Source organism: Mirounga angustirostris, unplaced genomic scaffold (assembly GCF_029215605.1).
Source record: "Mirounga angustirostris isolate CCGP_5_RB_7025 unplaced genomic scaffold, mMirAng1.0.hap1 SCAF_7, whole genome shotgun sequence".
NCBI classification, from domain to species: Eukaryota; Metazoa; Chordata; class Mammalia; order Carnivora; family Phocidae; genus Mirounga; species Mirounga angustirostris.
Window position 1 is genome coordinate 4059395 of NW_026991715.1, and position 24578 is coordinate 4083972.

The 24578-nt window shown below is 35.6% G+C and overlaps 1 protein-coding gene across 1 annotated transcript in view; it reads left to right on the plus strand.

The window, feature by feature from the left end:
- LOC135365290 (butyrophilin subfamily 1 member A1-like) overlaps positions 1–24578 on the plus strand; it is a 66805-nt gene that overhangs the window by 36739 nt on the left and 5488 nt on the right. Inside the window, exons 3-6 of the mRNA XM_064595632.1 lie at positions 10600–10620; positions 18207–18227; positions 19374–19394; positions 22277–22297. Of these exons, the coding sequence (XP_064451702.1) occupies positions 10600–10620; positions 18207–18227; positions 19374–19394; positions 22277–22297 (84 nt within the window). The remainder of the gene's footprint in view (positions 1–10599; positions 10621–18206; positions 18228–19373; positions 19395–22276; positions 22298–24578) is intronic.

A 24578-nucleotide genomic window follows, 5' to 3' on the forward strand; every position in this document is an offset into this window, starting at 1 on the left:
TGATGGGAGTTCTCTGTGTCTCCTAAATCTGGATGTCTATTTCCTTTCCCAGATTAGGAGGTTTATCAGCTATTATTTCTTCAAAGAATTTTCTGCCCCCTTACCTCTTTCTTCTTCCCTTGGACTCCTATAATATAAATGTTATTACATTATATATAGTCACTTAATTCCCTAAGTCTATTCTTATCTTTCATAATTCTTTCTCTCCCTTTTTCAGCTCCATTATTTTCTATATTTTTGTCTTCTAGGTCACTAATTCATTCCTCTCCTTCTTGCAGCCCCTCTCTTCATTAGATCAAGCCTGTTTCCAATCTCATTTATTGCATTCTTCATTTCTGATTGATTCTTTTTTAACTTTTTTATCTCTGTGGTAAGGTCTCTCTGATGTCTTCTATTCTTTTCTCAAGCTAAGTGAGTATCCTTATGAATGTTGCTTTAAATTCTCCATTGGCCATATTATTATATGTGTTTAGTTTTGATCTTTGACTGTGGCCTTGTCCTTTCATTTGGTATAAATTCTTCCATCTTTGCATTTTGTCTAATTACTGTCTACTTCTCTATGTTAGAAAAGCCAGTCATGTTTCCTTCTACCGGAAGTAATGGCTTTATGAAGAATTGGTCATGTAGTGTCGAGGGCATGGTGCTTCAGTGAATGTCTCTGATGTGTGCTGTGTGTGTTCTGCTATTGAGTTTTAGCTGCTTTATCCTTCAGATCAGTCATCTGAAGAGGCTCTCCTTACCTGATGAGAGCATTGTTTGGTCCTTGGACTGCATATTGTGACTTCTAAATAGATGTAATCTGGTCTCCTTGTGAAAGAAGGTCTGAAACCACTTCTATGAGAACTAAGGACCTGCAAAACTTTCTGGTTGGAAGACATGGTGTGGGGAGGGTTTTGTGCTGGTTTTGGAGGAGTGAGGCTTACTGTACTGGGAATGAGGCAAGCTTGGCTGAGAAGCCTAGTCCCACCAGAATGCAGGGGTGTGGGGCTCTGTGTAAGCAAGTTAGGTAGCCAGTTTTGATGCTGAGCTGCTTCCTATAGGTGGTTCTGTGTTTATGCTGAGGGGTAGGTGAGGAAGTGTCAGCCAGCTCCTTGGTTCCTGGAGAGGGTTTTATGTGACTACTGCTTCTCAGGGTTGCACTCCAAGGAGAGCAAATAATCTTTCTACTGTATGCTCCAGATGTTCTTTAAGTCATGATTCCATGCCATCTACTTCCAGGTTGTTTGCCTGACTCCTCTCCAGGAGCAAGACAGTACCCTTAGGCTTCTATTCCAGCCAAGCCTGCTGGACTTTAAATTCCAGGCTTTAAGCCCCATTTGTTGCAAGAAATCACTAAATTCAGTCTCTCTCATTTTCCAAGCCACTGGCTTTGGGGAAATGTTCTCCTTGTGTGGCCCTCCTGTGTGGTCCTTTCTATCTTGCCTTTCTCCATGACCATAGCTCACTCCCTCTGAAGCACCCATGATGTTTCTTCCCTCAACCATCTCTCTGTAATTCCTTCCTTTTTCCATGTGTTCTTTACGTACCTTTTAGTTGTGGAGTATTTTTTCTGTCAGATTTCAGGTTGGTTTCTTGGGTTAAGATGATTTGAGAATTATTTTGTTGTCTTTGAGGGATGAGCCTAGAGTCCTTGCACTCTAACACTATCTTCCCTCCTCTCCATTGCTAACTCCTCTTTTCAACAAGTAGGTTTTTTTTTTTTTTTTTTTTTTCATTCCAGAGCATTTGGTGCACCTGTATGCTAAAGCCCAGAGGGAGCAGGCAGTCTATGGAACTCAGACCTTGCTCCCATCTGTGCTATCAAGGTGGAGGATAACATAAATCATAGTATTTGCCAGCCCCTCTGACCTAGAGAGAGTCACAGAAGTTCCTGTGTGATTTGGTGAAGTTCTAGGGCTGGGTCTTCTGTATTCTTCTTGGTCTTTTAAACTGTGGCTTTTTTGTATGCCCCAGAATGTCCAGAATTGATATGGGCTAGGGATCTGGGGACCACTGTGGCAGGCCACCTATGTTTCTCATCCCATGTTCCTGTGTGCAGTATTAAGATGGAGGGTGGGGTATAAACAGTGTTGCTCACCAGCCCCTCCAACCTGGAGAGAGTTCCAGTATCTCCCTCATTATTTGGCAGGATTCTAGGGCTCTTTCCACTATATTCTAGTTACTGTTTTTAAACTACAGCAATATTTTGTTCCCCAGAGCAGATAAATCTGCTAATAGCCTCTCAGTATTATCTTTCCCCAATTTTCATTTTATATTATTTTATTTTTATTTAATAAAGATATTAGCCTGAGCTAACTCCAGGGGAAAAATCAATCAAGTGTTTATACAGTTTATTGTTAGCAATGTATATTTAAAATGTGCTCAATTAATCATTTTTCTTAAAACATTACTTTGGGTTTACATAAATATTTCTTAATACTAAAACCAAATTAAACCTCTAACTCTATGCAATAGGTTATAAGACTGTTTTACCAATGAGCCTCTGTACTCATACTAAAAGATACACATTTGTTCATTTATTTGTGATGCATTTATGGGGAAAATACCATGCGTCAGGAAACCCATATGTTAAGAACATGGCAAATGCAATAGAGGTGTGACTTCAGTACCTCTCAGGAAAGAAAATGTGTTTTGTTCATTAAAAAAAAAAAAAGAAAATTACATAGCCTTTAGGTGCTTACTGAATATATACCTCTCAATCAAGGTATTGACACTTAAAGATAATATGAGCCAACCATATTAGAATCACTATGTGTTTGCTGATTATTAATCTTTCTCTCACATTGTATCCTACCCTCTAAAAAAATCAACATCAGTACTTGTGAAAGCAAAAGTGCATTTAAAAGCTATTTTGCAGAGTAACTAGAGCAAAATGACAAAGTCAACAGCTCCGAGTTCTCATTTCTATACAAAAACGTCAAAAGAAAAAAGTAGAAGTGATCAGATCCACTTTGTCAGAACTCTGTACAAGAATAAAATGTTTACAGCACCTAAGCAGACACTGAATCAAGCAAAAGACCTTTCTGAGGGTAGGAAGATTTTGTGGCAATTTTAGTTGCCCTTGACTTACCCTGCCTCTGCTGTTGTAAGTGTCTTGATTTTTTTTTTTTTTATTCATGAGAGACAGAGCGAGAGAGAAAGGCAGAGGGAGAAACAGGCTCCCAAGGAGCAGGGAGCCCGATGCGGGACTCGATCCCAGGACCCTGAGATCATGACCTGAGCCGAAGGCAGATGCCCAACCATTTCAGCCACCCAGGTGCCCCAAGTGTCTTGATTTTGAAGCAGCAGAAGTCTGTATTTGAAGTGTGGAGCCCATTTCCCTGAATTTGGAGGGAGCAGAACAGACATAATTAGTAAATTATTGTGTAGATCTATTCTAGCCTGTGTAGCAGTTACCCAAGAGATTGATGTGAGATGTTTATCTTAGTTTTGTCTAACTGAGAACTGAGAATAAAAGAGCACTTACCATTGCTCAAAAGCACTACAAACTGAACGAGCAACTCTTAGAGGAATGGGAAAAACATGGTAGTCAAAGCAAACAATAGACTTAATAAGGTAAAATCCGGAGACAGTTCTTTTGGGAAACTAGGACATTCCAAAATAGCCATATGTATGTCCAAAGCAAGATTCATTCAGAAAAGACCTAAGAAAATCCTAATGTTTCATATTGAGGTATCCTCTTGGCTCAGTGAAAGACTGCCTAAGTGTTAATAGAGAGCCATGGCACAAAATCAATCAACAAACATTAGGAGAGATGTTCGTCTTTCTTTTTTGTTTGTTTCTTTGCTTGGTTTTTGTTTTTGGTTTTTGTCATGTTTTTACTTCTTGACATTCAAATAAATTTCTGTCTAAACAACTAGCTGGATACAAGTTAAGGAACAGGGACTTCAATGACCATACATGACAAGGAACAATCTTTGTGAAAATAATTTTGGAAAGTTACTAAACAAATAGACTACTATAGCCTTCCATAGTAACTAGAAAAACAATAACAACAAATAGCAAAAAGCAACATCTGGGGAAATGAAAGAAGCTGATTTCCAGAATTACTGCATTATATAATTTAAATGTCCAATTTTCAACCATGAGCAAAACAATTACAAATCCCATAAAGAAATAGAACTATATGACCCACTCAAAGAAATGAAATAAGTTAAAAGAATGTTTCTGAAGAAGAGCTGTCCTTTGATTTACCAAAGACTTTAAAACAAGGTTTTAAATATGTTCGAAAAGCTAAAGGAAATTATAAAAAAAAAAAAAACTAAAGGAAACCAGGAAAATTGTACAAGCAGATCATTTTTTAAAAGATTTATTTATTTATTTTAGAGAGAGTGAGCATATGAGTGGGGGAGGGGCAGAGGGAGAAAGAGAGAGAAAGAATCTTAAGTAGACTCCCCACTGTGTACAGAGCCTGGTGCTGGGCTGTCTCAGAACCCTGAGAAAATGAGTTGAAACCAAGAGTCAGATGCTCAACAAACAGCCACCCAGATGCCCCAACAAAATGAGAATTTTAATAAAAATACAAAAATTGTAAAAATGAAGCAAACAAACCTTGTGGAGCTGTAAAATACAATAACTAAATTTAACAAATTACTAGAGGGATTCAGAAACATTTTGGGTAATGGAAGAAATAGTGAACTTGATGACACATTGCAAATATTAAATCTGAAGAGCAGAAATGTAGAAAAGTGAACACAGTGTAGGGGATTTGTGGAACACTGTAATAGAAAATTTTATGTCTTAATTTGAATAAGCTAAACTATATCCAGAAAACTGGTAAAACATTTCTGCGTTTGTCTGTGAGAGTGTTTCCAAAGGTTATTTACACTTAAATTGATAGTGTAAAAAAAATTAAAAAAAATAAATTGATAGTGTAAGTAAACAAGATAACCCTCATCAATACAGGCAGGCATCATCATCTAATCTGTTGATGCCCTGAGTGGAACCAAAAGGGTGAATAAGAGTAAATTTACTCTCTGTTTGAACTGGATCATCCATCTCCTATTCTTGGATATTTTTTTTTTAAGATTTTATTTATTTTTTGAGAGAGAGAGAATGAGAGACAGAGAGCACGAGAGGGAAGAGGGTCAGAAGGAGAAGCAGACTCCCCGCCGAGCAGGGAGCCCGATGTGGGACTCGATCCCAGGACTCCAGGATCATGACCTGAGCCGAAGGCAGTCGCTCAACCAACTGAGCCACCCAGGCGCCCATCCTATTCTTGGATATTGATGGTGTTGAGTTTCTGGCCTTTGGACTCAGACCAGGATTTACATCATTGGCTCACCCAGCTTTTGGTCCTTCAGACTGAGACTGAGACTATCATGGTTCTTAGGCCTTTAGATTTTGACTGTAACTAGACAGCAGACTTTTCTGGGTCTCCAGCTTTAAAATGGCCAAACTTGGGATCTCTCAGCATCCATAACTATATGAGCCAATCTGTCAAAATTAATTTTCTCTTTCTCTCACTTTCTCTCCCTCTATTCTTGAATTAAAAGAAAAACTTAATAAAAATATATAATCCATCTATCCACTCTCTGCAAAAGAGATACTTTAGATATAAAGACACCAACAGTTTCAAAGGGAGAAAGTGGAAAAAGGTTTTCCATGCAAATATTTTCAAAAAAAAAAGCTCAGGTGGGTATACTAATTTTAGACAAATTAGACTTTAAATCAGAAAGTGTTAAAAGATAAAAAGGAGGGCATTATATAGTGAGAAAAAAGATCAAGTCAACCAGAAAATGTAGAAATTATTAGATTATATATAATCATTAATAATAATATAATATAATATATATACATACATAAATAAACAGTATCCCAAAATATAAAACACATTAACAAAATGAGAGGGAGAAATTAATTTAAAGGGAGAAATAGTCAATTCTGCAATAATAATTGGAGACTTCAGTGTACCAGTTTCAGTAATAGATGAAACACAGAGACAGAATATAAGGAATTAGAGACTTGAACAATATTATAAAATAATTAAACCCGGGCGCCTGGGTGGCTCAGTTGGTTAAGCGACTGCCTTCAGCTCAGGTCATGATCCCAGGGTCCTGGGATCGAGTCCCTCATTGGGCTCCCTGCTCAGCGAGGAGTCTGTTTCTCCCTCTGATCCTCCCCCCTCTCGTGCTCTCTCTTTCTCATTCTCTCTCAAATAAATAAATAAAATCTTTAAAAATAATAATAATAATTAAACCCAACACAAATATATAAAAGACTTCACCACCAATAATAGGATCAGCATTTTTTTAAGTGCATGTGAAAAACGATCCAGGATAATCCATAAGTTAGATCACAAAACAAGTGCTAATCAATTTTAAAATATTGAAGTCAAATAAAGACTTTAAACATCATTTGGAAAATTTAGAAATATGTAAAATTTAAAGAACACCAAGTGAATAAAAATTATGATAGAAATTATAAAATAGTGATTAAAGGAAATAACAAAAAACACAAAGTAAGAAGGTTTGTGGGATACAGTGAAGATAGTAGTCAGAGAGAAATTTAGAGTTGTAAACACCTCGGTTAAAAAAGAAGAAAGACCTCAAATAAATAAATTTATACCTGGGGATTTATAAGAAAATTTTAAAAAAGAGCAAACTAAATGAAAAGCTAAGAGAAGAAAGAAATAATAAAGAGTAGAAAAATTATAGAATTAAAAAAAATGGTACATTACAGAGAGAAAAAAGTGTTTAGAAATATTTGGCTAGAATGAGGAGAAAAAAGAATAAGATACAAATAACTTAAGTCATAAATGAAAAGGGGACAAGACTAGTGACATTAAATAAATCAAAGTTACTATGAGAATATTAAGAAAAATTGCATGCCAACAAATTAATCAAGATACATTGAGCAAATTTCTAAAAACACAAAAATTCTCTAAATAGACTAAAAATGAACTATAAAATCACAATAGACCTATAAAAGGTAAAGAAATTAAATAAGTAAATATAAACCTTCCCCAAAAATGGAATGTTCAGGGCTATGTGGTTTTAGTGGTGAATTCTACCAATGTTTAAAGAATTAATGACATACTTCACAAACTCTTCCAAAAATAGAAGAGGCCAGAACACTTCATAATTAATTTCACGAGGCAATCACTACCCGGATACCAAAGCCTGATAGAAAAGAAGAAGAAGAAGAAAAGATACAGACTAATATCCTTAAGAATATTAAGGTAAGACACTTTTCAGTAGAATCCAAGCAAACTGAATCCAACAGCATATTTAACAGCATATTAAAAGAATTGTGTTCCATGAGCAAATGGGATTTTCCCAGGAATACAAGAGTGTTTCAGCATAAGAAAATCAACCAGTGTAATAGGCTACATTAGTGGAATAAAGGTAGAAACCTACACGATCATCTCAAATGACACAGAAAATGCAGTTTTAAGAAATCAATCACTCTTTCACATTAAAAAACATTAATAAAATAACAATATAAGGAAATTACCTCAATGTAAAAAAAGGGAACTAATGCAAAATCCAAAGCTTACACTTAATGGGGAAAACTGAAAGCTTTGTCCCTAAAGGCAAGAACAAGACAAGGATGCCAATTTTACCACTGCTATTCAATATTGTACTGAAAGTTCTATCCAGAATGATGAGACAAGAAAAAGAAATAAAAGATATCCAAATTGGAAAAGGAAAAGTAAAACAAACTCTACTTATATATGACATGACCCCTATGTAGAAATCAAAAAATATCCATAAGAATTAATAGAAATAATGAATCAAGTCATCAATTCATAGCTAGAAGATCAACACACTAAAATAGTAATATATCTGTACATCTGTAAAGAACAGTCCAAAAAATATATTAAGAAAGTAATTCTGTTTATGATAGTATCTAGAAATTTAACCAGGGAGAAATAACTTTAACCAAAGAGGTAAAGGAATTACACACTAAAATCTACAGAGCATTTTTGAAAGAAATTAAAGACCTAAATAAATGGAAAGAAATCACACATTCTTAGATAAGAAAATTTAGTGTTATGAAGTGCCAATATTATCCAAGTGACCTGCAAACTCAATGCAATGAGTATCAAAATTCCATTTTTTAATGGGGAAGCTGGTGTTAAAATTTATATGAATCACAAGAGGCCCTGATAACAAAAAATGTCTTAAAATTGAAGAACAAATTTGGAGGAGTCATAATTCCCCATTTCAAAATGTATTGCCAAGCTACAGTAATCAAAAAGATCTGGTATTGAATAAGGATTTATTTATCTATTATCTATCTATCATCTATCTATGATGTATATCATTTATATTCTATTTAATTGATATATATATAGAAAGAGAGACAGATGCTTCACTGATATAAATATATAGATATCCATATATATTGATATGTATCTATAGTATCTGTAGATCTATGTATATATATATCATTGTGCATAGATTACCTATCAATGTATATCTGTATCTATAGGTACAGATAGCTAAATTGATATAGATACAGATTGAATAAGGATTTATTTATCTATCATCTATCTATCATCTATGATGTATATCATTTATATTCTATTTAATTGATATATATATAGAAAGACAGATGCTTCACTGATATAAATATATGATATCCATATATATTCATATATATCTATAGTGTCTGTAGATCTATGTATATATATATCACTGTGCATAGATTACCTATCAATGTATATCTGTGTCTATAGGTACAGATAGCTAAATTGATATACAGATATATCAATGATACAGAATGGAGAATCCAGAAGTAACCTATACCTTCATTACAAATAGAATTTTGATGAAAGTTCTAAGTCCATTCCATGGGCAAAGAATATTCTGCTTAACAAATGTTTCCGGAACAACTGGATTTCCAAATGCAGAAGAATGCATTTGGACCCCTGCTTTATACCATATAGAAGAATTAACTCAAAATATATCAGTGAAATAAATGTAAGTGCTAAAAAATAGAAGGAATAATATGGGCAAAATTTCATGACATTTTATTTGGCAATGAATTCCTAAATAGGACACCAAAAGCACAAACAATAAGGACAAATCTCACGTAAATTGAACTACAGTGATTTTTAAAACTTCTTTTTTTTTTTAAAGATTTTTTTTTTTAATTTATTTATTTGAGACAGAGAGAATGAGAGACAGAGAGCCTGAGAGGGAGGAGGGTCAGAGGGAGAAGCAGACTCCCCGCTGAGCAGGGAGCCCAAAGCGGGACTCGATCCGGGGACTCCAGGATCATGACCTGAGCCGAAGGCAGTCGCTTAACCAACTGAGCCACCCAGGCGCCCCGATTTTTAAAACTTCTTTGCACCAAAGGTCATTATCAAGAGAGTTAAAAGACAAACTACATAATGGGAGAAAATATTTGCAAAACGTATACCAAATAAGGGTTTTATATCAAGAACACATATAAAGCTTCAAAAAGTCAACAAAACAAATAACCCAATTTGAAAATGAGTAAAATATTTCGATAGGTATTTTTCTAAAGAAGATATATAAATGGGAAGTGAGTACATGAAAAGATGTTCAATACTATTAGTCATTAGGAAAATGAAACCCAAAGCCACAATGGGATACCACTTGACACCTTTTAGGAGGGCTATAATTAAAAAAATAATAATAATAACAGTGCTGGTGAGAATATGGAGAAATTGGAATCCTTGGACATTGCTGGTGGAAATTTTAAGTGGTGCAGCCATTGTGGAACAGCTTGGTAGTCCTTAAAAATGATGATATAATTACCATATGATCAATCATTTCCATTCCTAGGAATATAACTCAAATAATTAAAAACAGGGACTTGAATAGTTACTTTATGCTATGTTCATTGTAGCATTATTCACAGTAGCCAAAAGGCAGAAACAACACAAATGTTCATCCTCACATGAATGAGTAAACGGACTGTGGTACAGTGGAATACTATTAATTCATAAAAAAGGAAAGATATTTTGATACATGATCCAATATGAATGAACCTGAAAACATTATGCCAAGTTAAAGAAGCTTGACACAGAAAGGGAAAATATTGTATGATTAACTGATATTAAATAGCTAGACTAATCAAATTGTATAGAAACAGAAAATAGATTAAAGATAATGGGAATTGGAGAGTGGGGGCAGTGTGAAATTTCTATTTAATAGTTACAGGTTTTCTATTATGGGTGATAAAAATGTTTTGGAAACAGTGGTGATGTTTGCACAATAGTGGAATATAAATAAAGTCATAGATGACACAATAATGATCAAAAGGACAAATTGTATGTTTATATGTTTATACATATACTATATTATATATTTTATATATTTATATATAAATATTATATAAATGGTATCTATATCTACAACAAAAAGCTATTTTTCTCTATGATGATTGTGTGAAGGCAGAAATACTTAACTCCAGGCAACTGATTTAAAGCCTTTTAAAGTTTTGCATTTTTTCCCCTATATTCTGTTTTCTCAATATATATCATACTTGGATATATATATAAAGAGAGAGATATACACATTTGGGTATATATCTAGAGAGAGAGAGTTCAACCACACCCTAGATGACTTCTACTAATCATTTTTATCTGCTTTTTTTTTTTCTTTTTTTTTTTTTGTTTTTTAGGTTCAGTCAAGAAGAAGCATGGTGAGTTGGTTTACTTGTAACTCAGAGAAACTCACACTTCCCTTTAGAGGTTAAGGCCACAGATTCAAGTTGTGCCTGAACAAACATGGATCAAAAAGAGAAGATTGCAGAAATTGTGCATGCTTACAAAATTCCCATAGAATTAATCATATCCATGTTAAAATAGAGACTTGGGTGAGAATTTAAGTAAAGACGAGTGAATTTTTTTTTTTAATGAGCACTGTTCTAGCCACAATCTTGAAGAGTACCTGTGTCTTGTCAGTTTCAGAGATCTGGAGCAGAAACACTGTACCATTGTGTTCATTAAGTTCTTTCTAAGGACCAGGCAGAGCAAATGTCCTCAAACCCAAGCATGCATCAGAATCACTTGGAGGGCACATATTGCTGCACACACCCCAGAATTTCTGACTCAACAGGTCTGAGTTGGGCTCAATTACTGGCATTTGTAACGAGGTCCCATGTTAGAAATGCTGCTACTGCTGTACCAGGAGCCACACCATGAAGAACGCTGCTCTATCAAAATTTACTTGATTTAGAAAAATATTAAGAAGCATTAAACATTAGAATTTAAATTTTATTTATAATTACTTGATGGATTAAAATAATACAAAGTATTGATGCACAAGAAACAGATCAAATCCAGGAAGAAGACATGCAGCTTCCCAGGCTGCATAGAACTTGATGTCATTTAACCTTTGTTATTACAATTTGAGAATAAGAGGTAAGATATCTGTAGTGGACCAAGACTTCTTTCTAAGGTAAGTAGCAGTCCTTCCACTTTGATTAAGAAATCACAATGTCAATGAAAAAATTTTACTGAGTCCTGAAAAATGTTAAATCATTATGAAAAACCAGGCTACTTTTAAAAACTGAAATTTCACTCCCTTGGTCACTTTGGACCAGGACAAGTGCACATACTTCCCTTTAAGTACAGTCACTGTAAGATGTAGATATTGACCTTTATTCCTAGTCCTATCCCAAGGACATTGTCTAGCTGAATGAGTCTGGGCCCTTGGGGAGACAGGGCACTGGGACGTGAAAAGATAATGCAACTCTCGGGAAGTCAGAATGGAAACAAGTAGTGTCCTATTGCAGGGATTGTGCAGAGTGGATTCTGGGCTCAACCATAGACTCAGGTGTCTTGGGTTGGTAGGAGATTCTAGACACAGTAGAAGTTTAAGTGCCTTATCTGGAGACAGCTTTCCAGTTAGAAAGGAAATTCTTTTTTGTTGTTGCTGTTTTTTGTTTTTTTGTTAGATGAAGCATGGCTAATGTACGCTGTTGAATTTGTTTCAGGTGTACACCATATTTATTTGAAAATTCTAATACATTACTCAATGTTCACCACAATAAGTGTGGTCACCATACATTATTAAAATATTATTATTATTATTATTATTATTATTATTATTATTATTATTTTAAAGATTTTATTTATTTATTTGACAGAGAGAGACACAGCGAGAGAGGGAACACAAGCAGGGGGAGTGGGAGAGGGAGAAGCAGGCTCCCCGCAGAGCAGGGAGCCCGATGCGGGACTCGATCCCAGGACCGTGGGATCATGACCTGAGCTGAAGGCAGTCGCTTAACCAATTGAGCCACCCAGGCGCCCTTTTAAAATATTATTGACTACATTCTCTGTGCTGAACTTTTCATCTTTTTGATTAATTTATTATACAACTAGAAATTTTACCTCTTAATCTCCTTTATTTTGCCCATCCCCCCACCCACATTTGGGCTCTTTCCATATTTTGGCTATTGTAGATAATGCTGCTATGCATCGGGTGTATGTATCCCTTCAAAATCAGTGTTTTTGTATCCTTTCAGTAAATACCTACTAGGGCAATTGCTGGCTGATAGGGTAGATCCATTTTTAAATTTTGAGGAACCTCCATACTGTTTTGCAGAGTGGCTGCACCAGCTTACATCCCCACCAACAGTGTAAGAGGGTTCCCCTTTCTCCACATCCTCACCAACATTTGTTGTTTCTTGTGTTGTTAATTTTAGCCATTCTGACTGCTGTGAAGTGGTATCTAATTGTGGTTTTGATTTGTATTTCCCTGATGATCAGTGATGTTGAGCATCTTTTCATGTCTCTGTTAGTCATCTGTATGTCTTCTTTAGAAAAATGACTGTTCATAGCTTCTGCCCATTTTTAAACTGGATTATTCATTTGGGGGGGTTATTTATTTGAGATTAGTTCTTGCTTCTTGAGGTAGGCCTATGTTGCTATATACTTCCATCTTATGTCCAGCTTTGCCACATCCCAAAGATTTTGGACCATCGTGTTGTCATTTTTGTTTGTTTATATGTATTTTTTTTTATTTCTGGCTGATTTCTTGGCTGATCTATTCATCTATTCATAGCGTTTTGTTGAATTCCACGTGTTTGTGGTCTTTCCAAATTTTTTCTTGAGGTTGACTTTAAGTTTCATAGCTTTGTGGTCAGAAAAGATGCGTGTTATGATCTCAGTATTTTTATACTTGTTGAGGCCTGATTTGTGACCTAGTATGTGGTCTATTTTGGAGAATGTCTCATGTACACTCAAAAAGAATGTGTATTCTGCTCCTTCAGGATGAAATATTCTGAATATATCTGTTAAGTCCATCTGGGCCAATGTGTCATTCAAACCATTGTTTCCTTGTTGATTTTCTCCTGGATGATCTGTCCATTGATGTAAGTGGGGTGTTCAAGTCCCCTACTATTATTTTATTATTATCAATGAGTTCATTCAAGTTTGTTATTAATTGATTTATATATTTGGGTGCTTCCAAGTTGGTGGTATAAGTATTTGCCATTACTAGATGTTCTTGTTGGATAGTCTCCCTTAGTATGATATAGTGCCCTTCTTCATCTCTTGTTATAGTCATTGGTTTAAAATCTACTTTGTCTGTTTTAAATATGGCTACTCCAGCTTTCTTTAAATATCAGTTGCATGATAAATGTCTATCTTTCCTCTCACTTTTAATCTGCAGATTTCTTGACGTCTAAAATGAGTCTCTTACAGGCAGCATATAGATCGTCTTTTTTTTTTTTTAAGATTTTACTTATTTATTTGACACAGAGAGAGACAGTGAGAGAGGGAACACAAGCAGGGAACGTGGGAGAGGGAGAAGCAGGCTTCCCGCCGAGCAGGGAGCCCGATGCGGGGCTCGATCCCAGGACCCTGGGATCATGACCTGATCCGAAGGCAGATGGTCTTTTTTTCTTAATCCTTTCTGATACCTTATGTCTTTTGAATGGAACCTTTAGTCCATTTACATTCATAATAATTATTGATAGATGTGTATTTAGTTTATTACTTGTTTGCATTTATTTTATTACTAGTTTTGTCAGTGTTTCTGGAGATTTTCTCTGCTCCTTTTTGTGTTTGTCACTTTGGTTCTTTCTTTCCCATTCACAGAGTCCCTTTTGATATTTCTTGTGGAGCTGGTTTAGTGGTCATGAATTCCTCTAGTTTTTATTTGTCTGAAAAACTCTCTTTTTTTAATGTTTTATTTTTTTAGATTTTTTTTATTATGTTCAGTTGGCCACCATATAATACATCATTAGTTTTTGATGTAGTGTTCAATGATTCATTAGTTGCATATAACACCCAGTGCTCGTCACAACACATGCCCTCCTTAATACCCCTCACCCAGCTACCCCATTCCCCCACCCTCTCCCCTCTGAAACCCTCAGTTTGTTTCCCAGAGTCCATAGTCTCCCATGGTTTGTCTCCTTCTTTGATCCCCCCCTTCAGTTTTCTCTCCCTTCCCCTTTTATCTTCCATGCTATTCCTTATGTGCCATATATGAGTGAAACCATATGGTAAGTGTCTTTCTCTGATTGATTTATTTGACTTAGCATAATCCCCTCAAGTTCCATTCATGTCGATGCAAATGATGGGTATTCATTCTTTCTGATGGCTGAGACATAGTCCATTGTATATATGTTCCACATCTTCTTTATCTGTTCATCTGCTGAAGGGCATCTCAGCTCTTTCCACAGTTTGGCTATTATGGACATTGTTGCTATGAACATTGAGGGTGCATGTGCCCATTCTTTTCACTACATCTGTATCTTTGGGGTAAATACCTAAGAGTGCAATTTCTGGGTCATAGGGTAGCTCTATTTTTAACTTTTTGAGTAATCTCCATACTGTTTTCCAGAGTGGTTGTATCAGATTGCATTCCCACCAACAGTGTAAGAGGGATCCCATTCAGCACACTGACTATCCCACGCCAATCCCTTCTTTCTTGCTAAATTTTTGTGAAGAGATTTGCCATTAGCCTTACGGGTCTTTCCTTGTGAGTTAGGGAATTCTTTTGGCTTACTCTCCATTGGATTTTTTGTTTATCACTATGTTTTGTAAATTTAACTATAATTTTTTTTGTGTTAACCTGCTTTTGTTGAATTTGTTTGGAGGTCTCTGTGCCTCCTGGATTTAGATGTCTGTTTCCTTCCCCAGATTAGGGAACTTTTCTGTTATTATTTCCTCCAGTAAACCTCCTTTCCCCTTTTTTCCCTCTTCTTCTTCTGGGACTCCTATGATCCAAATGTTATTATGTTTGATGGAGTCACTGACTTCCCTTATCTATTCTCATGATCCGTAATTCTCCTTTCTCTTTGTTCAGCTCCATAGTTTCCCGTTATTCTATCTTCTTTATCACTTATTCATTCCTCTGCTTCTTCCATCCTTGGGTTCATTATACTCAGTGTGCTTCAAAGTTCAGTTATTTTCTTTTCTTTTCTGTTTTTTGAACTCTTCTGTCCAGGGCCTCCTCCCCTCTGCAGCACCCAGGATCCATTTCTTCACCAAACCATGTCTCTCCACTTCTACCTTCCCCATTGTGACCTCTTCTCTCCCTCTAGTTGTGAATTGCACTCTCTTCCTCGGGATGATTTCTTGAATATTCAGAATGATTTGAGAGTTATCTAGTTGTATTTGAGGAATGAGAGGCGCCACCATCTTATTTCTGAAGTAAGCAATATTGATAAGGAAGGAAAAGCTTGAGGTATCACCCTTCTGGATTTGATAGCCACTGCATAATAATTAAGACAGTACTTTACTGGCACAAAAGCAGACACATAAAGAGATCAGTACCACTGAATAGGAAGCCCAAAAACAACTCCACACTTATATTGCCAATTATTCTATGACAAAGGAGGCAAGAATACAAAATGGGAAAAGTGTCCCATCATTAAATGGTGTTGAGAAAACAAAACAAATACTTGGAAAAGAATTAAATTTGACCACTTTCACACATACACAAAAGTAAACCTGTAATGTGCGGAAGACTTAAATGTAAGATCTAAACAATAAAACTGGGGGCGCCTGGGTGGCTCAGTAGTTAAGCGTCTGCCTTCAGCTCAGGTCATGATCCCAGGGTCCTGGAATCCAGCCCAGCATCGGGCTCTGTGCTCAGCAGGGAGCCTGCTTCTCTGTCTCCCTCTGCCTGCTGCTTTGCCTGCTTGTGCTCTCTCTCAATTTCTCTGCTTCTCCCTCCTACTCCCCCTCCTTGTGTTCCCTCTCTCGCTGTGTGTCTCTCTGTCAAATAAATAAAGTCTTTAAAAAAATAAAATAAATAAAAATAAGCCACAAAACTGTAAGAAGAAAACATAGTCAGTAAGATCTTTGACATAAGTTCTAGCAATAATTACTTCAATTGGTTTCCTCAGGCAAGGACAACAAAAGCAAAAATAAACTGTTAGTACTAGCTCAAACTAAAACTTTTGCATAACAAAGGAAACCATAAACAAAATGAAAATGAACATACTGAATGGGAATAGATATTTGCAAATGATATATCTGATAAAGGATGGACATCCAAAATATATAACAAACTCATACAATTCAATATCAAAATTCAAAAAACCTAATTAACAAATGGCAGAAGACCTGACTAGACTTTTCCAAAAAAAGATTTGTGGATGGCCAACACTCACAGAAAAAGAGCTAGACATCACTAATCAGTACGGAAATATATATCAAAACAATGATATGTCATCTCATGCCCGTTACAAAGTTTACTATCAGAAAGACAAGAAATGGGGGCGCCTGGGTGGCTCAGTCGTTGGGCGTCTGCCTTCGGTTCAAGTCATGATCCCAGGGTCCTGGGATCGAGCCCCACATCGGGCTCCCTGCTCAGCAGGAAGCCTGCTTCTCCCTCTCCCTCTGCCTGTTGCTTCCCCTGCTTGTACACTCTCTCTCTGTCAAAAATAAAATAAAATCTTAAAAAAAAAAAAAGAAAGACAAGAAATGTTGGCAAAGTTGTGGAAAGGGAGCACTGTGAACTCTTGGTGGGAATATAAGTTGGTGCAGCCATTATTGAAAAATGTTTGAGGTTCTTCAAAGAAATAAAAATGGAATTACCATATTATGCAGTAAGTCAAGTACTGGGTATTTATAAGAAGAAAATGAAAACACAAATTAAAAAAGGCATACGCTCTCCTATGTTTATCAGAGCATTATTTACATAGCCAAAATAGGAAAGTAACATAAATGTCCAAAGATAGATAATGGATAATGTGTGTGTATACACACACACACACACACACACATATGTAGTTTGTAAATACACACAAGATATATATCTATATATATCTGGCCATTTGAGACAATGTGGGTGTAACTAGATGGTACCATGCTAAGTGAAATACATCAGATGAAGAAAACCAAATACCATGTGATTTCACTTACATATGGAATCTAAAAATCCAAACAAACTAACAAACAAAACAAAACAGAAACTCTTGATAGATGTAGAGAACAAAATGATGGCTGTTATAGAGTATGTGGCTGGGGGAATAGATGAAATAGGTAAAGGGGATTAAAAAGTACAATCTTCCAGTTACAGAATAAGTAAGACATGTGTATGTAATGTAGAGCCTAGGGAATATAATCAATAGTACTCTGTCAACTTTGTATGATGATATGTAATAACTAGACTCATTTTGCTGATCATTTCATAAAATATATAAGTATCGAATCACTGTGTTTTATACCTGAACCTAATAAAATATATCATGTCAATTATTCTTCAATGAAAAAAATAAAATTCTTGCTGGGTGAATGAGGGTTTAAAATATTAACAATTTGCACTCTCCTGAGCATAGATGTATGATTTCGGAGATATATACTTCACTCTGATTTTCTTTGAATGATCTCCTCCAATTATCATACCTGTAATTAATAATGTCAGAGAGGTTATTATTCAAGCTGTTTGAAATCATTTAATAGAATATGGCTAATACTTGTTACAGTATTGTCCTTTGGGGATACTTTAATGTAGGGCAGACCAGAACTACTAAATACTCACCCAACAAGTCACACTGTGCTACAGAGCATGAATATCTCCCTGGACAGTGTTGGAGGGTCATGGCTTGGAGCTCTACGAATCATGGTATAGATTCTCAAAAGTCTGTCAAGAACCTCCATATGGGTGAAAATTCTAATTTTTGTTATCCAGATGCACAACATTTGGCTCACACACACAAATATATAATTTCCAACTCATATGTATTATAAGCTCCCTTCACAGAGCAATGGACCATCAGAATTTTTAGTTTCACTCCCTAACTTACTTGTGTATTTCTTTTTAAAGGTAAACTTCATGAAGAATATGGTAAGTCATCCATTACTTCCCTGTGTTTAATGGACTGATCACAATATAAGGCCTTTTTTGAAGAAAAGATTTAAGAGAAAAAAGCCTGTAAAGATATAAGGGAATAAATACCAACTTGGAATTTAGGATTGTGCATTTCCTTCCCTTTTATCTTAATTAGGTTGTTCAAGTATCCATGAGAGCTGTTGGATCATTATGTCTATAATTCCTTGAAGTTTGCAAATATTGCTTTGACTCTACAGAGAGGAGAAGCTGGTTAATACCTGGGCAAAGTACCAGTGAAGGTCTGCAGTAAATCCACCAGAAATCCTGAAAAGGCAGATGGTGCTACATTTCAATGCAGAGCACAGTCTGGTCCACCTTCAAATCTCTACTTATGTTAGCTATTCTCACTTTTCCTTTGTTAGTTTGCATGTATGTTTTACTTGCTAACCCACGTCCTTCAGAATTGAGAAAGGGAAGCCTGTGTAAAATGTACTTGGATAACCTTTTTTTCTCTTCTGCATTTTGAAACCCTTATGCCTGGAGGATTTTTTCTCACCGACTCTGACCCCCTCAATTTTTAAAATCTTTAATCACATGCTGCATAACATTTTCCAAGGTATGAATTAACATTTGAATTATCATCAGATTATGCCCCTTAAAAAAATGTCTGGAGAAAAATTATGGCCTGCAATGCCCAGAATTTCTTCTTGGGATGACCAATGAAGCCTAACTGGCTGTTTTAGGTTATTCCTGACTCTGGATATTTCCTCCTACCAAAGGCACACTGATCCTGTCCCAGTCCCCTGTATCTCAGACCCCATGTGTAATCTGGGTGAAGTTTTCTGGCGGAATATCCTAGGAGGAGCTCCATGCAATCACCAGATGAATCTGCATGGACTGACTTAGTTCATGAAGAAAAGAGACTGTAGAGGATGGAGTTATGGGCATTCTTCATGATAATCTGGAATCTCTTGGAAATCATCGATTTGAGATGATGTACACAATGTCTGCTTCCTCATCTCTCTTCTCTCTTATTTTCACCTATGTGGTTAATATTTTACCAAGTCAGAGCTTGAAGTATTTGAGTGAAGTCTGTTTCTCTAGAAATTCTTCCATACATATTTTGTTGAATTCTTTATTATATCTTTTGTTTTTACACAGAACTCTTAATGACAGCGAAAGGTGAGTAGTTTCGCTTATATTTTAGTGGCAAAATTATCATAGAAAATTATATTTGATCTACTAAAATTATATTAGCAATTATTTCCATTTCATACGCTATCAGTTCTTTTAAATGAACTCCCTAGGGGCACCTGGGTGGCTCAGCTGTTAAGCATCTGTCTTCAGCTCAGGTCATGATCCCAGGGTCCTGGGATCGAGCCCCACATCGGGCTCTCTGCTCAGTGGGAAACCTGCTTCTCCCTCTCCCGATCCCCCTCCTCGCGTTCCCTCTCTTGCTGTGTCTCTGTCAAATGAATAAATAAAATCTTTTAAAAATAAATGAATAAATGAACTCCCTATATATGATTATCTATCAGTTGAAATGAAGTTGTACTTTTCTAACATTTTAATTATGAGATTGTATAACCAGTTTACATTTTAAAATAGTCACTCCATGAAATCTTTTTAAAAATATTTCCTTTGTTTATTAGATGTTTTAATTTTTAAAGGCCAAATAAAGTAATCATATATTCCTTTATGATTTTATCTGCTGTTACTTCTAATATACAAATCAATATGTGAATTTTGATCTTCACCTAGGTTTTCTTTCTAATTCCGGAATTTTTTATTATTAAGTAATAATTAATGTGAATTTATATTTTATATGCCAACCATATATACAAACACCAATATTTGGCTTTTTTAAGCCCTTACATTTGTATATATTATATGTTAAACTGTTAAAATATAATTTGCATATGCTTGAATTATTGTATCCATATATTTTGTTTTGTTTTGAATTTGTTTTTAACTCTTGGTCTTATTATTTAGGAGAATATTTTTATAGTAATTTGATCTCTATGCATTTGCAATTGTTTTTTCCCTATTCCTGAAATATTTTATTTCTGTGGTCATTTCCTGATTAATGCTGCTTTCCTTGTGGAACCTGGTGAACCCTCACTAGTTCAGAGAGGTATCTGAGTACTCTGTGGGACCCCACAGTCATGCACCCCCTCATTATTGCTTTGCATGGTGCTCTGTTCATGGGACTGGTCAGGGCTATGTGTCTTTTACTGAGATAGTCAGTAGCCTGATCAGTGCAGAGCTAAGTGTGGCCAGTCCACCAATACCTGTTGGATGGAAAAACTGAATTTATTTATGATTTTTTCTTTGTCTGTTTGTTTTGCTTCTTATTTTTCTAGATTATGTAGGAAAAGAGAACATGAGCTCTGTTTTCTTCCCTGGTCTAGCTTTTAAAGATCACATAACACTTAATTTTCACAGAAACACTTATGTCATAATTAATCTCTTATGTTGACTATCTTATATTATTCTGAATCTCATGTCTTTGGACATATTCCTCTGAGACAAAAGTAAGGCATGGTGAAGAATCTTGGTCTGGAGCTGCCTAGAAATGGACTCACCCAAGACTTTGGGCTAGGCTCTATGAGACCTCAGGGGAATCATAGGGAGGGAGGAGTTCCTAAGTGAGTTACTAAGTACTCATACCCCATGAAAGGATAAAAATAGGTTGGGAATTAGGAGGGAGGACCTTGAGGAACATACCAAAATCCTCCCCCAAAGAAAGAGTGTGCATTATAGCATCTAAACACACAGATGACCCTCATTGAGAAAAGTTTTTCTCCTTCCTTTCCACAAACCCACACTCTCCTCCACTTTCAGCTCTTTTCCTTTGAGGAACTGGAAGCTTCATGGGAGGTGAGAGGAGAGACAAGGGGCATCGTATGAACTGGACAACTTAATACTCCAAAGCTATATGGAAAAAAATAGTTCTGGGAAGTTTATTTGAAAGGCTAATGGTGAGATTGAATGAGGTTGCTTCTTGCATAAACTTAATGATTTCCAAGTTATTCTATAAACCATTTATGAAAGCACATACAACTGTGTGTCCTACAGTTACATTTGGTCAAGTGTTTTAATAAATAGCCATTTTGAAAATGTAATTATTTAAATTAATTTGGTCCTGTCCATGAAACATACTATATTATCTACTTCAAGTTCTCAAAAGAAAGGCCTTTGTCGACATTTGCTGACTCTTATCTAAAATACTCAACACAGTAAGTTATTATGATGTGCTTGAGGGTAGAAAACATGGAAATTCTAATTGACTCTAAGTCTGCAGCCATGTAAAATTTGCTCTGGAGGACAAATCTGCAATAGTTTCAGAGTATGTGGAAGGTTTCCAAGACTGTAGGACTAAACAACCTATGGTTTGGAGCATTTTAAAGTGTAGATCAGGAAACTACTTCTCTATTTCTAAAACTCCAATAGACATGTCTTAAGATTTTATGGTCATTCAAATAAAGGACCTGTTGTTGAGGTGAATATGCTAAAGACACCACCTCATTAAAACAAGGTGAGCAAAAGCAAACCCCGCCTCTGAGGAAATCCTTAGAAATCTTTAGAAAGTATTTTTTGTTTGTTTGTTTGTTTGTTTGTTTTCAGTTTCTTTTTGTCAGCTTCCAGGTATTGTGAATGATCTTGTGATAAAATAAGGATCTGAAGACAAGTTTCAGACTACCTCCAATTCTGGGAAGAATGGGTAGAATTTGTAGGTCCTTGGCATCTATTTTCTCAACTTTCAGACCTCATCCCTTTTAAATATTCTGTTTTATTTCCATATAAACACATTTACAAGCCTAATAGTATTTTTTAGATTGAGTTATGTATTATTATTATTATTGTTGTTGTTATTATTATTATTATTATTCTTCAGAAAATAAGTTTCTCTATCTGTGTCAGAGATATATCCTGGACCATCAAATCTATGGTCTCAGGATCTCTGTTGTCAAATGAGACCAAGTTATAGGACAGATTTGCCATGAATAGGGATAAGAGGACACATTCTAACATACTGTTGTTTTGTTTCTTTCTTTCTATAGAGACTATAGAAAAAGAGAATGGTAAGTGATATTTATTTTTGACTGAAGCATTCCACACTTGATGTTCTTTCATTGTTATAAAAATGCCCAAATACAATATCCCACTTATGACCTAAAAATGTTTAGAAACAACTAAAATATCTTTCTGCTACTTTTTAAAATGTAAATATAAATATTCCTAATACAGGGAAAGTTTTAGCTGTAAATGAACCAGAAGCATCAGCTAGTCCTGGTGAGGGCTAGAACTCAGGTCTTACATTTGCTCCATGTAGTGAGGGCAGTCATTCTTTGTGCATATGATAATTAACTGCCTATTCCATAGTCAGTGCTTAGGAAACAATGAGAAAAAAAAGAAAACTCCCTTTGGAAGTTGTATCTCAGGACAGATGCACATTCCACATTTAAATGATAAATGTAAACAAAAGTTCTCATAAGTGTTATGGAAGAGGGTTCATGATGCCATGAACACATACAATAGTGAGATTGGACTCAGTGCTGGGTTGTGGATTTGCCTAAGAAGCAGCAACAGAGATGAGACTAGTGGTATTGAAGAGAACAGGTAGATCAAAGAGAGGACTAGCATGGGGAAAGCAGGAACTAAACTCGGGAGAGGTGAGCCCATGATTCTGTTAGAGGAGACATATTAGCCAGCTGACTCTGGTTCAGAAAACCTACATTGGGTTATAGGGTAGGCAAAGGCTGGGAAATGGAGCATCTTGTTAACATTCTAAGAATTTTGAATGTAACCCAGGAAACAGAATTTTGAATATTATCCAAGGAATTCAGGGGATCACACAAATATTAAACAAAAAATGGTACAGTGATAACGTTTTCATTTCAACAATGTTATTTTCTTGACGACAGAGAACAGATTATATGGTTAGTAGTAAAAAATGAAAAACCAGGGGAAATCTGCTCTGAGCTATACACTTAGTCATATAAAGCCATCTAAGAAATCTATACCTGCTTCCTTATTTACTATTTCATGGTTAGTCTTAAATGCCACTGTATATTATTTAGTTACTATATAAGTCTACTGGTCTCCTTAGTGTGAAAGAAAAATCCTGTGTAAAATCAGTAGTTTAATGAAAGAGAGAAATCCTATGTAAAATCTGTGGTTTCTTTTTGACTCTGTGATTCTTGGCCTGGAGACCTATGTGATGGTGTTTGCAGAATTGTCCCTGCTTTATCTGATTTTGGAATCATATTCGGATTTAGATTTTCTGTGTGACAAACATTCTCATTTAATGAAAACTGTTGGTCAAATGTAAAAGTACTCTGAGTGGTTCTATATAACATAAACCCATTCTGATTGAAATCAGATTAACTTCAGATTAATCCAAATCTGAAAACCATTGCACATAAATTTATTACATTTCCAATAATTCTTCTCATTTTCCCAGAATTGAATTAATACTCCTTTGGGGTAAAGAAATACTTGAATTCATTTGACAAAGAATGCCAACAAACAACTTCTACTAAAATTAAATAAATACATAAATACATAAAACTAGTTATCCCTGGAGGAAGGAAAGCATTGATCTACAGTTTAAGGGAGGTAAATTAGTAATGTGGGACATATCCTGATCATCATTATCATGATCATCAATAACCTACATTTATTTATCAAAGTATTTTATATCAAACAAATTGTGTTTTAAAATGACAAGGTATAAGTAAATACAAAACACATATTCTTTCCCTCATGCACCTAACATTAAAACAAGAATAACAAAAATTAAAAAAAAAAAAAAAACACGATGTAGAGAATTAGAAGAGGGGTGCTTGGGTAGCAGTCAGTTAAGCATCTGCCTTTGGTCAGGTCAGGATCCCAGAGTCCTGTGATTGAAGCAGGGAGTCTGCTTCTCCCTCTCTGGCTCATGTTTGCTCTCTCTCTTTCTTGCTTACTTTCTCTCTCTCTCTCTGTCAAACAAATAAAATCTTAAAAAAAAAAAGAACTAGGAGAAAATATGACTGGGGATGTAGACAGAAGGCAGATCATAAACAACCTGTCACTTGTAGAATTTAATCAGTCCTATGAGTGGTTCAAGGAACTGAAGAATTTTGAGTGAGGATGGATTTAACCTAGTAAGATTATAAGATTAGTGTTTAAAAACGTTTTCATTAGAGAATCCAATGATATGTGCAAGAGTGAGCATTGGGAGACCAGAATAGGGACTTGCACAGTAGTTGAGAAAGACTCAGGAGGGTGAGGAGATGGTGGGAACCTATGATGGAGCGAGAATCGAGAAGTCTCAATGAAGAACTCAAGGTGGAGGATGAAGTGGGAGGTAATGGAGAA